The 13,518-nt window shown below is 35.7% G+C and overlaps 1 protein-coding gene and 1 pseudogene across 1 annotated transcript; both read right to left on the bottom strand.

Annotated features, from left to right (window-relative positions):
* Positions 1-1,181: 1,181 nt before the first annotated feature.
* On the bottom strand, positions 1,182-8,670 carry LOC126084443 (olfactory receptor 4K13-like; annotated as a pseudogene).
* A 3,478-nt stretch (positions 8,671-12,148) lies between these two features.
* Positions 12,149-13,075, bottom strand: LOC126084144 (olfactory receptor 4L1-like). The gene has a single exon (XM_049898412.1). The coding sequence runs from the start codon at positions 13,073-13,075 to the stop codon at positions 12,149-12,151; it is 927 nt and encodes a 308-aa protein (XP_049754369.1).
* Positions 13,076-13,518: the final 443 nt, after the last annotated feature.

The raw sequence follows: 13,518 nt of genomic DNA on the forward strand, positions 1-13,518 counted from the left end.
TTAATTCTATGACTGAAATAGTTCATAAGAAATATATACCCAATGTTCTCTATGAACCCAGTTGTTATTTGCCTCAATCCATTTTTTTTTTAAGTAAAAATTTTACTCTAAAGTATGTCCTGGATGTAGGATTAGAAATACTTCCTTGAGTCCCTCCATCCACTCCCTCCCTACCCCCTCGGCCTCTAGCTACAATATTATTCATATTGGTTAAGAGGAAATGTATTGAGTAGAAGTTTATAAGGGTTACCGGGTATTTGGGAAAAAGCATAGCATTTTGAATTTGATATCAAGGAGGTCGTACACTGTCTACTTATTCTAATATTAGTCCATGGACCATAGATCTAAATTTATATATCAGTATATTTTCTAACTTTCTTAATAAAACTTTACCAGCTTCAACACTCCCCCATGCCCATAGGCTGTGACACGAAAGCCTGAAATACGTAGTCTTCTTGGTTTATTCCTTCTCTGTGGTGATTAACACACCAGTAATGCTTTTACTTGATTCTCAAGAGCTGTATGGGAGTGAACACAAATGCAAATATGAATGAAGGTAGAATGCAGCTCCATGTAACTTTGTGAGGTTGAATTTCTTTTTTTTTCCACAGTGAAACTCATATTTTTTTATGTCAGTGGATGATGGTCACTGTGTGTATCCTTAAACGTCTATAAAACTAGCCTCTTCTTACCTTTTTAAAAAATAATAATAGTTTCATATATGAGGAGTCACAAAAATGTGAATGTATATGTGTGTACTTGTTGGTTAAGATGAGCTTACACAATTTCTGCACATTTAGTATCTAAATAACTTAGCTGAAAGACCTCTAATTCTAAATTAAATATTTGCAAACTCTATTTAGGAAAATTTAGTCTTGAACATTTCTATGTTTCCGCTATAGTTATAAGCCAATTTTTGCTATTTAACATGTATGACAATTAAAAAAATTATCCCCAAACTGAATTGAATTTCCATTAAGATAATTATTATTTCAATAAAACCATGCAAAAGTAATGATGGAACATCTGGTAATTTCTATATTATGAATATTTTTTTTTAAATCCATACATGCACACACAAAAAAAAATGAACTTATTCTGAGATGTAATTTCTAAAGGTTTTGCACTAAAACATTTATCATTGTGATTGTTCTCTAGAAATTCTGTCTGAAGCTAACTTGCTAGGTCCTCAGTCTACTCATAGCTGCTTCCATCTCCTGATTCCTTAAAGTATAAATAATGTGGTTCAATAAGGGCATGATGACAATAAAACACAGGAAGGAATTTATCCACTGAAAAGCTACTAAATGGCCAAGTGTAAAGAAAGATACATGGCCCAAAGAACAGTGACCACAGTGATATAAGCAGGCAGGGTAGACAGAGCCTTGGAAAGTCCACCAGAGGATTGATGTTGGACGGTCAACAGAATGACTGTGTAGGAAATGAGCGAGAGTACAAAGCAGGTAAAAGACAACAGTCCACTGTCAGCAATTACCAGCAACTCCAGAACGTAGGTCTCAGTGCAGGCAAGTTTTAGGACTAGGGCAAGGTCACAAAAAATATTGTACACCACACTGGGGCCACAGAAAGGCAAAGTAAAAACCATCTGGCTCATAGTGTGCACAAAACCAACACCCCAGGACAGCAGCACAGAACCCATGAGTACCCGGTGGTTCATGATGATTGTGTAGTGAAAAGTTTTGCATATTGCGATGTACTGATCAACAGCCATAGCTATAAGAAGAGGCATCTCGCTGCTTCCTAAAAAGTGGAGGAAGAACATCTGAGCCATGCAGCTCCACAAGGAAATTGTTTTCTTCTCTCTGAGGAAATCTGTGACCATTTTAGGGGTTCTGATTGTAGAAATAGTCATATCAAGAAAAGAGAGATTTCCAAGGAGGAAGTACTTAGGTGTGGAGTTCAGGTGAAAGTCGAAGGTTATGGTGACCACAATGAGAAGGTTTCCTGACATGATTGCTGCATAACTCAACAAAAATATGGAAAAAAAAAAGAAAATTTCAAGTTCCCAATTGCTGATGAGTCCTAACAAAACAAATTCAGATGTCACTGAGCTATTTATCGTAACTACCTCAGTCTATGTAGAAGTTTTTGGAAAGTCTTTAAAGTAGAGATAATGAGGAAAAAGTCACCATGTAACCTCTTATACTTTTGAAGTTGTAGACGTAATATGGAAAGTGAATATTTGACTCCTTTAGAAAGTGAGAAGTTGAACATTTCTGAAAAATACATTTTAATTGATTAATGCAAACTGTGTTCTCAGCACTACATTTTTTAAAGCCAGAAAGATGCAAATGATGAAAAATGTAGTATAAAACTCTGTAAATGTAATTCGAGGCAATAGATTATGACTTCACATGAATTTATTGTTTCAATCATGAATTTATGACCCCTGAATTCAATGGATCAATGAGTAAAATGAGTCAAATGACTACCAGTCAAATGAATTAGTTCAAGTGGATAAGAACATAGTCATTTGGGTTTTCAGTATGAAGTATTCAATAATTTACCCCTCCCTCACCCCAATTCAAATTATTCAAATATTCACATGTGAGTTGAATTGTATACCTAACTCAGCATACTATTTTATGGTACTTTCTTCTAGCAGCCATCCTATATTTTTAACCCTCCCTTTTATTCCAAAAAAATCTGCCTATGATTTAATTTACCCCTGAAGCTTTAAACTGGTTACAGTCTATAACATGGTTTTATCCCCCCCCCCCAAATTATAATAATACGATAAACTTCCTAGGGCATTTCTGAACAGGAACATTAATGTTTCTCAGTGGCCAGGTTGTTTGTGATTCATGCTCATATCTTATAATTTAGTTCCTGAGCGAAACTCCAGACTTCCACGGTCCACTCCCTTGCCTATTTTTCTGAATTTAGAGTTTGTTGGTCTCCTGTCTGGAGTTCTTTATTTCTCATCCTTTTGCACTCCATGTACTTACACAGTCTGACCAAACATCAAGGCTTTCACCTTGGTTCGTGAATGCTTACCTTCTTTCACTCAATGCTTTTCTCTGACCTTTCACAGTGTGTGCATGCTAACTCTTGACTGTTCTCTTGGTTCTTATGCTCTTGACTTTTACACTCTAGGTGTTTTCCCAGATTGAGCTGCCACTGATGGGTCACTTCTATCTTACTTTTTAAGTCTTAATTTAGACCTTTTTGTCCTAGCTTTTGTAATCTATTGGTTCCAACTTAAGTTTTTTGGTTCTAACATTCTTTTTCTTTTTGATTTTCTTCATCTTTCTTTTTATTTAATTGTTATTGATTCAACACACATACACACACATATATCATGTTTTATTTCTGGAGCACCAAAATGGAGTGTGGAAAATCTGACTGAATTTCAATTTTTTGGCTTAATATTTCATCAAATATTCTGTAGACATTGTTTAGCTCAAGTACCAGAATTTCTTTTTAAACAGTGAGTTAACCGTCAAGATTTAAATTCTAATCCTGACCTCACAATTTACCAGGGAAAGGTGGTCAACTCTGTCACAGCAGTTAAGCCTTGGGCTTAACCAACAGGTCGGCAGTTTGAATCCACCAGCCACTCCTTGGAAATCCTATAAAACCAAAAAACCCATGGCCATTGAGTCAATTCTGTCTCAAAGCGACCCTATAGGACAGAGTAGAACTGCCCCAAGGGGTTTTCAAGGAGTGGCTGGTGTATTCAAACTGCCAACCTTTTGGTTATCAGCCAAATGCTTAACCGCTGTACCACCACAGTCAACTAAAAAGAAATGAAGAATAATGAAATAAATAAAGTAGGGTTTGTCTTATCTAGCAGAACTATGAGAACGGGAAGAATGCCTCGTGGTTGAGGACCTAGCTCTTTTAATGCCACACACATGACTAAAAGATGAAAAAATTACTTCGCTCCTTTCAACTGTGGTGCCTTGCTTTGGGGCAAGATGGACGCTGTGTATTGGGTGTTCAATACTGTATATCTGTATTCAATGACAGAGTCATTTGCATACATTTCCACAAGAGTGCTTAAATAGCACAGTCAGTATATGTGGAAATGTGTGGCTGACTTTTTTTTTTTTTAATTTTTGATAAAAATCAAGACTGTACTGTTTCTAGGCATCAGGAGTGTTATGTTTTCTTTTCATGAAAGCATGAATCCGTATGCAGACTAGAAAAGCCACAGGTAATGTTCACCTGTCACCAGAGAAAATGCGTGGAAAGTGAAAAATTAAATTAGCTATGACTATTTTTGTAATTAAAATAATATATTTGTATATTTAATACCCAAAACCCAAGCATTATTTTTAAGTGCACAAAGGGATTTTTCTCAAACATTGAAAAAGTTAAAAAATATTAAAAGAATTGTTTTACATGTAACTGGAAAAGGACCACCAACGTGGAAATCACGAACATGGGTTTAAAAAAATAGGGAATAGTCCTCAGGTTGCAAAATTATAAAAAATGAATATATTAGCAGTAATTTTTTTTTTTTATAACTAGACAGCTATTCAGGACTGGGCTGTTCTGATGTACAGAGGGTTGCTATGAGTTGGAACCAACCTGGCAGCATCTAACAACAACAATATTGACTAAAAAATCATATATCAAGAAAATAAGTGTAGACTCCAGGGGAAAATTAAAAAAAAAAAAAAAACTGATTCAAATGTAACACATTTATCTCACTTGACATTTCTTAAATGTTTTCTAAAATATTCAATGTAGGAGCATAAAAATAAAAATAAGTAAACGGAATATTAAAATAAGTCAATATTTCCTAATTTGTGATCTGAAATTTTATTATATTAAATTTTAGACTTACCGCACACACTAAACCTAGCCAAGGAAGAACCTGATTGTTTCATTAATATGTATTTTTTAAGCCATCGTGTATATTTTTGCCCTGTGTATTAAAGGAATCCCTGTTTAATATTCCAAAAGCTCAAGTTCAAACTGTAAAACCAACCCTCTGAGCCGGATGTGATGCTATTTGTCTGTTACAGAGTGGCTCCTTACTGCAGCTGGATGCTGTTGTCCAGATGCTAGCTGGCCAAGATTACTGTTACACTGTTGCCCTCATTATCAGAATACTGTGTTTTTCATTCAGCTACAAGTTTTACGTAAAATGTCTCATCTTAGAGTACACCATTGCGGTATTCTGTTAGCACTGCCCTTTAACGTAGCAGTTCTAGCTGTTGAGTGGCCTCTTCATTAGCTGCAGACACAGTGAGAGTCTGGTTAAATGTGGGTTATCTTTTTTACCTCCAGGAACATACTTGACAATCATATTTAGGTTAAAAAACAATAAAAGACAGGAAGCATATACAGAAGATGCAGACTGGTGATCGACCACCAGAGGGAATTATTAAAATGAGCCCGTCAGTTTTCCCTTGGGGTTAGAGCAAGGACTTATTCTCCCATTATTTAAATGGATGGTGAATTCACCAAGTTTATCAGTCATGTGAACTTTCTCTAGGAATTTTCTCTAGAAAGCACTAAGTCTGGTTGGTTGTTGGGGAACGAGCACATTTATAGAAAATGAACCTATTGTAGATAATGGAATTAGGAAAATTATAATCCTATTAACTTGATTTCATGCATATGAATATTTACAATTACTCTGGTAATTGGATACGTTTACTCAAATGTAGGAGCCCTGGTGGCGTAGTGGTTAAGCGTTTGACTGCTAACCAAAAGATCGGCAGTTTGAATCCACCAGCCACTCCTTGGAAACACTATGGGGCAGATCTACCCTGCCGTATAGGGTCGCTTTGAGTCAGAATCAACTCAACTGCAATAGGTTTGGTTTTGGTTTTTTTTATTTATGTATAATTAAAATAAACATTGTAGACACCAAGCAAGTCTTATAATAAATTCATATAAATAAAAATGTCCTTTTACTGTGTTAGGGAGGAGAGAGAGAGTATCCTTTCACCATCCTTAATGCTCTTTATTGAATAATGATAAGATTCTTGGAATTTAACAATCATTCTGAAGATTTAGAATTTCAATAAGTCCTGTGTTATTACATAAAACTTCATAAAAAGTAAAATATAAAAGGAAGATCATGTAGGTAACTTCAATGTTAGTTTCCATGGCAAAGCAACATAATTAGCAAGTAATATACTAACAATTCAACTTGATGGCAACTAACAATAACAACAATACTAAGAGCTAACTGAGCAGCAGTCGGGGCAGTGATGATTCCTTGTAAGAATTCTCCTCTTCTTTTTTTTTTTTTTATGTGGGGGATGTGGGTTTTATTCCTTGCCAATACACCACACGCACAGCTACCACCCACCTATCAGAGGAGGCTTGGGTATTGCTATGATGCTCAACAGGATCAGCAGAGTTTTAAGACTAAGGAGGATTATGAAGAAAGGCTTGGCAATCTCCTTCCAAAAATCAGCCAATGAAAACATTACTGATCACATCCTATCCCGTAATGTGTGGTTTCCCTAGGAGTTGGGCTGACGAGATGGCAGCTAACAACAACAACAATGACAACTGAGTAACAATAAATGATGACTTCGTTTGCTAGGAAAATTTTTTCCATTGATTCTTATAAGTAATCATTCCAACTGCTTCTCCAACTGTTATAACCGATTGAAAAGGATTACTAGAAGTGCAGGTGGTAAATACTTGATAAATGTAGTGCCAGGTTCATTTCCTAAGCCCATAGCAGACATTGCTAGTAGGTCACTTTTTCTAAGTTTCAGATTGTCTTTTTAATTCAGTACTTTCTATTGCTACTAAGAATCAGTCACAACTGCCATGAGGAATAAAACCTTTTTTATTTTTCTGGTGAGTAAATATATGCCAGGTAGTGTTAGACTAGGTGTTTATAAGACAAGAGGAGATTCTTCAAAGCAGATTTTAGAAAGAAATATATGCACAGTATTATCCATTGCCATCAAATCTATTCTGAGTCATAGCAAACCTATAGGACAGAGTAGAAATGTCGCATATGTTTTCAAGGCTGTATTCTTTACAGATACTGACTACCACGTCTTTCTCCCACGCAGTGTTCGGTGGGTTCAAACTATCTCCTTTTCCGTCAGCAGCCCAGGGCTTAGATGGGCTGTAGTGTCATTAACTTTCCTATTGATTGACATGTCAATAGCTTATTATATGTATGTGTGCTTATATGCTTGTATGTGTGCATATGCGTATTTATGTGTGTTTTTACATATATGTATTTATGTAAATAAAAATTGTATATGTAAATATAAATTAAAAAAATTTGTTGTCACGCTTGTATTTCTAGAAGTAGGTTTTCTGGCACATTTTAGCTTATAAAAAATATTGTCAGTTTGTAATACCTCCAAAAGTATATAAGAGTAATCGTTATTTTGAAACCTTGATAACCCTGGGAATTCTGTCTCTTTCTGTTTCTCTGCCTTGTTCTCTAATTTTCCTTTTACTTATTGATTGGGAAAAAAGATAAAAATCTGAATGACTTGTGTGCTGTGCATAATTAAATATTTTTATTGGCCATTTTTATGTGTTGTTGCTGATGTGAATTACTTGTCCATGTCTTCCCGGTTTTTACTAGATCTCTGCCTTGTGGAGGTAATATATTGGCTTTTATATCAACGATATGCTAATTGTTGGCAATATGTTTTCCTCTCCTGTTGAATTGTATCACATGAAGTCAGTTTGTTTATTAATAAATCAATTTTCAACATTTGGAAAATATAGAGGAAAAAATAAAATCATACTTTTTTTCTACCACTCAGAAAAAAACTATCAGTATTTTTTTTTTTTTTAACCAACTATTCTTTTGATCTTTAAAATATTTTTGTTCATTTTTACAGTTGGGAGCCCAATGAATGTACTTTATTGTGTTTTATCTTATGCATCTTTTAAAATTCATACACTGCATGGTCAAATCCTTTTAGAGAGAGATTTGGCTACAGGTTGCTTGTAATGTCACATGCACCGTTACTCACCTCAGTGATTGTCACGTTCTCACTTGCTTAGTGCTTCTCTATTTTTCAGCTACTAGCTGTAAAATTCCCCACCCAGTGCCCTTGTGGTGATGCCTTCTACCAGTACCCCATAAGACTTCCTAGTTGCCACAATTTCTACAATACCAAGCCATGGTGTTTTCAGTCACCTCATATGAATGAAAAAGCTGGAAAATGAATAAAGAAAAGTGAAAAAGAATTGATGCCTTTGAATTATGTTGTTGGCGAAGAAAATTCAATACACCATGGACTGCCAGAAGAACAAACAAATCTGTTTTGAAAGAAGTACACCCAGAACGCTCCTTAAGCAAGAATGGAGAAACCTCATCTCACATACTTTGGACAAATTATGCGGAGGGATCAGTCCCTGGAGAAGGACATCTTGTTGGTAAAGTAGAGGGTCAGCAAAAAAGAGGAAGACCCTCAACGAGATGGATTGACAGAGTGGCTGCAACAATGGTCTCAAGCATAACAATGATTGTGAGGATGGCACAGGCCTGGGCAGTATTTCATTCTCTTGTACATAGGGTTGCTATGAGTCAGAACTGACTGGACTGCATCTAACAACAATCTGCTCTCATTTCCGCCTGACCTGGCTGCTGTCAAGTCTATTCTTGGCTCTATTGTGTCCATGATTCTCCCACCCACTTCTGCTGCTCTCCTGCTGAAACTGTGCAGGGTCATGACCAAACTGGAGTCTGGGCATGGTGCAGAGTGGCACAGTATGGGATGAAAATATGAGAAAGACTGGTTGTCAATGGTGTAGGGCCTGGGTAAGAGCTTGTTTGTGTGGTACAAGTGGGGAACCAATGGTATTCAATCCCGGTAGGGAACAAGAATCAATTATGTTTGTTTATTAAAAGGGAAAGTAGTTTAGGAAACTGTGTAAGAGAAATAGAACTTAATATATTGGATTGAGTTTTGTAAAACTGGTATTTGACCATCTTTTGATCAAATGAAAAGATCAAACTAATACATCAGGACTTGTCTGTCAGTTTGTCATACTATGATGGCTTGTGCATTGATGTGATGCTGGAAGTTAGGCCACCGGTATTTTGTACACCAGCAGGGTCACCCATGGGAGACAGATTTTAAGCAGAAGCTTCCAGTCTAACAGAGACTGGGAAGAAGGACCAGTGATCTACTTCTAAAATAATTGGCCAGTGAAAACCTCATGAATAGCAGCAGAACATTGTCTGATATAGTGCCTGAAGATGAGTCCCTCAGGATGGAAGGCACTCAAAATATGAGATGGATTGACACAGTGGCTGCAACAATTGGCTCAAACATAGCAAGGATTGTGAGGATGGCACAGGACTGGGCAGTGTTTCATTCTGTTGTACATAGGATTCCTATTCGTCAGAACTGACTACATGGCATCTAATAACAACAACCTAATACATTTGAGCCCAGTCATTAGCAATTTACTGATGAGTGTTAAAGATAAGCATCTTCCTAATTTTCTTCACAGGTGTATAATATTTTCATATGGGTTTCCTATACATATTATTTTATAACCTGCTGTTTTTAGTCAAACTTACATCATGAACATCTTTCTATAATATCAATAGGTTATTGTTTTTACATATGAGAATGAGTGTCTTCCCTAGTTGGAAGCAGTATGAATAATTTAATTCCCTATTGTGGGCATTAAGGTTATCTTTAATTCTTCTTTCTATAAACAACCGTGTACTAGGTGCCTCTACAGATAAATGTTTTTGGTTATCTGTTGTTATTACTTTATGGAAATTTTATTGAAGTGGAATTTTATCATAATTAAGGAAAATTTTAAGTTTTTGATATATATTTTAAATGTCCCTCTGGTGTAGCTGTATCAATTTTTACTTCATTATCGATATATAAGAGTATCTACTTCCTCATAGCCTCTTCCATGATAAATAATAAATTTTATAAAAACTTCAATATTTATTTACTACAAAGTAGCACACATGTAGTCCTATTTACATTTATTTGATTATTAATAAGAGTTTTATATTTGATTTGATTATTGCTTATTTGGATATATTTTCATTCATGTTTAGCTCCACCGTTGAACCTCATGAAGTGAGGGTCTGTGTTTTACCTCAGATCTTGACATTACATGTGCCATATAACAAATTTTCACTAGGAATATTCGTTGAATGTATGAACAAATTCAGCTGTTAGTGAAGATTTCTTTATTTACCAGAATTTAAAAACAACTCAAATCTGTTTCTGTCAATGTTTGTTTATGATATATTCCTTTTGTCATTTCTTTGTTTTTGGTCTTTTAGGCAACAAAAGACAAAGACAACGTATGAAGCAAATTATTCTGAGGTGTCTGAATTTGATTTCCTGGGACTTTCTAACCCTAGATCAATGCAGCATTTCCTCCTTACCTTCTCTACAATGTTTTATGTAACAATTGTTCCGGGAAAACTCCTGCTTGTGATTATAGAGACTTTTGACTCTCATTTGCATTCCTCTATGTACTTCCTTTTAGCCGACCTCTCATTTATTGATTTGTGTCTTTGTACCTTAATAGTCCAGTTCCTAAGATGATCTCTGACCTGTGCTCTGGGCAAAATAGCATATCATTCCAGGGGTGTGTCATCCAGATTTTTTTTCTTCATGTCCTTGATGGATCTGAGATGGTGCTGCTCATAGCCACGGCCTAGGACCAATATGGCACCAAATGAATGTGCATTTGGCTCCTGGTTAGTGCTTGTGTTCTTGGTCTCATTCACTTAGTAGTCTCATTCACTTAGTAAAAAAGAATCTGAAAGAAACGATGCAAAATGTTAGACACTTGATAAAGCTACATGTTGTATAGTTATCTACATTTAACTCTATGATCATAATAAACAAGAAAAAAACCAAACTCATTGCTGTTGAGTCAATTCTGACTCATAGTGACCCTATATGACAGAGTAGAAACACCCCACAGAATGTCCAAGGAGTATAAGGTAGATTCGAACTGCTAACCCTTTCGCCTTTTGGTTATCAGCCAAGCTTTTTAACCACTATGCCCCAGGGTTGTAATAGTCCATAAGAAAAAGATGCAGGCATGCCCAGTGTTCTCTAGAGACACAGATATTATTTGCCTCAGTACATTTTTTTTTAAAATAAAAATTATCCTCTAAAATGTTATGAACATATGTTTGGAAACATTTCCTTGATAACACCCCTTGGCCTCTAGCTACTACATTATTCATATTTCTTAAGAGAAAATGAAGGAAAATTACTGGGTATAAGCTTATAAGTGTTACTAGGTGTTTGAGAATAAACATAGCATTTTGAATTTGATATCAAGGAGTCATACAATGTTTACTTTATTCTAATATCCATGGACCACAGATCTAAACTTACATAAAAAAAAAAAATATCAGGACTTAAATTTTGTTACTTTCTTAATGAAATTTTGCCACCTCAATACTCTCCCACTCGACCATGGTCTGTGACATGAATGACTGGAATATATAATCTTCTTCATTTATTCTTTGGTCATAGGAATTAGCACAATAGTAATCCTTCTTTATTTGATCCTCAAAAGATATGTGGATATATGAATGAAAGTAGATTGCAGCTCTGTGGAACTTTTCTGAGGTGGAACTTCTTTTTGTTTTTCCTTCAGAATGAAATAAATATGTGTTTCATGTTGCTGAATGACAGTCACAGTATGTTTCCTTCCACTCATAAAAACTAGCCTCTTACCTCTGAAAATACAATAATCCATTCATATATAAGGAGCCAAAAATGTGGCTGTATTTGTGTTTACTTGTGGGTTTAGATAAGTTTACACAATTTTATGCACATATAACCATCCAGAGCAATTAGCTGAAAGATTTCTAATTCAAAATTAAAAGCATACAAACTTATATTTGATTTCTCTTTATTTAAGAAAATTCAGACTTGGATATCTAGGTTTCCAGCTATAGTTAATGAGCCAGTTTTCCTACTTAATAACATATTAGAATTAAAAAAAAAAATTATTTTGCCCAAACTGAATTGAATTTCCATTAAGAATATTATTATTTCAATAAAACCTGCAAAATAATGATGGGACATGGTGATTTCAATATATATTATGAATATTTACAAAAATATCTACACAAAAAAAGTTGAACTTATTCTGAAATGTAATTTACAAGGGTGGGTTGAATTAAAACCTTCATCATTGTGACTGTTACCGAGAAGTTCCATCACTAGCTGACATGCTGGGTCTTGAGTCTGGTCATAGCTGCTTTCATTTCCTGATTCCTCAGAGTATAAATAATGGGATTCAGTAAGGGTGTGATGACTGAATAAAATACAGAAAGGAATTTATCCACTGATAAGCTACTAAACGGCCAAGCATAAATGAAGATACATGGCCCAAAGAACAGAGTAACCACAGTGATATGAGCAGAGAGTGTGGACAGAGCCTTGGAGAGTCCACCAGAGGACTGACGTTGGACGGTCACTAGAACGACAGTGTAGGAAATGAGCAAGAGTAGGAAACAGATCAAAGACAACAGTCCACTGTCCGCAATTACCAGCAACTCTAGAACATATGTGTCAGTGCAAGCAAGTTTCAGAACTAGGGGAAGTTCACAAAAAATATTGTCCACCACATTGGGGCCACAGAAAGGCAAGGTGATAGTAAAAACCATCTGGCTCATAGTGTGCACAAAACCAACACCCCAGGACAGCAGCACAGAACCCACGAGTACCCAGCGGTTCATGATGGTTGTGTAGTGAAGAGGCTTGCATATTGCAATGTACCGATCAACAGCCATAACTACAAGGAGAGTCATCTCACTGCCTCCTAAAAGGTGGAGGAAGAACATCTGAGCCATGCAACCCCACAAGGAAATTGCTTTCTTCTCTCTGAGGAAATCCGTGACCATCTTAGGGGTTGTGATTGTGGACATAGTCATATCAAGAAAGGAGAGATTTCCAAGGAGGAAGTACATAGGTGTGGAGCGCAGGTGAAAATCAAAAGTTACAGCAACCACAATGAGAAGGTTTCCTGCCACGATTGCTGCATAGCTCAACAAAAATATAAGAAAAAAGAAAATTTCAAGTTCCCAAGTGCTGGTAAGTCCTAGCAAAACAAACTCAGATATCATTGAGCTATTATTTATATCCATCCAGTCTATGTAGGAGTTTTCAGAACGTCTTTAATATAGAGACAATCAGGAAGAAGTCACCATTTCACCTGTTACAGTTTTGAAGGCGTGGACATACAGAAAGTGAGTATTCGATTCCTGTGGAAAGAGAGAAGGTGGACTTTTCTGAAAAGTAGATTTTAATTAATTAATGCAAGCAATATTCGTATCACTACATTTTTTTCTTAAAGCCAGAGAGATGGAAATGATGAAAATTTATCGTAAAATTCTGTAAATGTAGTTTGAGGTAATAGATTATGACTTTATATAAATTCATTGTTTTTATTATGAATTAAAAAAAAAAAAAAAAAAAAACCTGCTGCAGTGGAGTTAATTCTGACTCTTAGCAACCCTGTGGGACAGAGTAGAACTGCCCCATAGGATTTCCAAGGAATTGCTGGTGGCTTTGAACCACTGACATCTTG

The sequence above is a fragment of the Elephas maximus genome, chromosome 10 (assembly GCF_024166365.1).
Source record: "Elephas maximus indicus isolate mEleMax1 chromosome 10, mEleMax1 primary haplotype, whole genome shotgun sequence".
Taxonomy (NCBI): Eukaryota; Metazoa; Chordata; class Mammalia; order Proboscidea; family Elephantidae; genus Elephas; species Elephas maximus.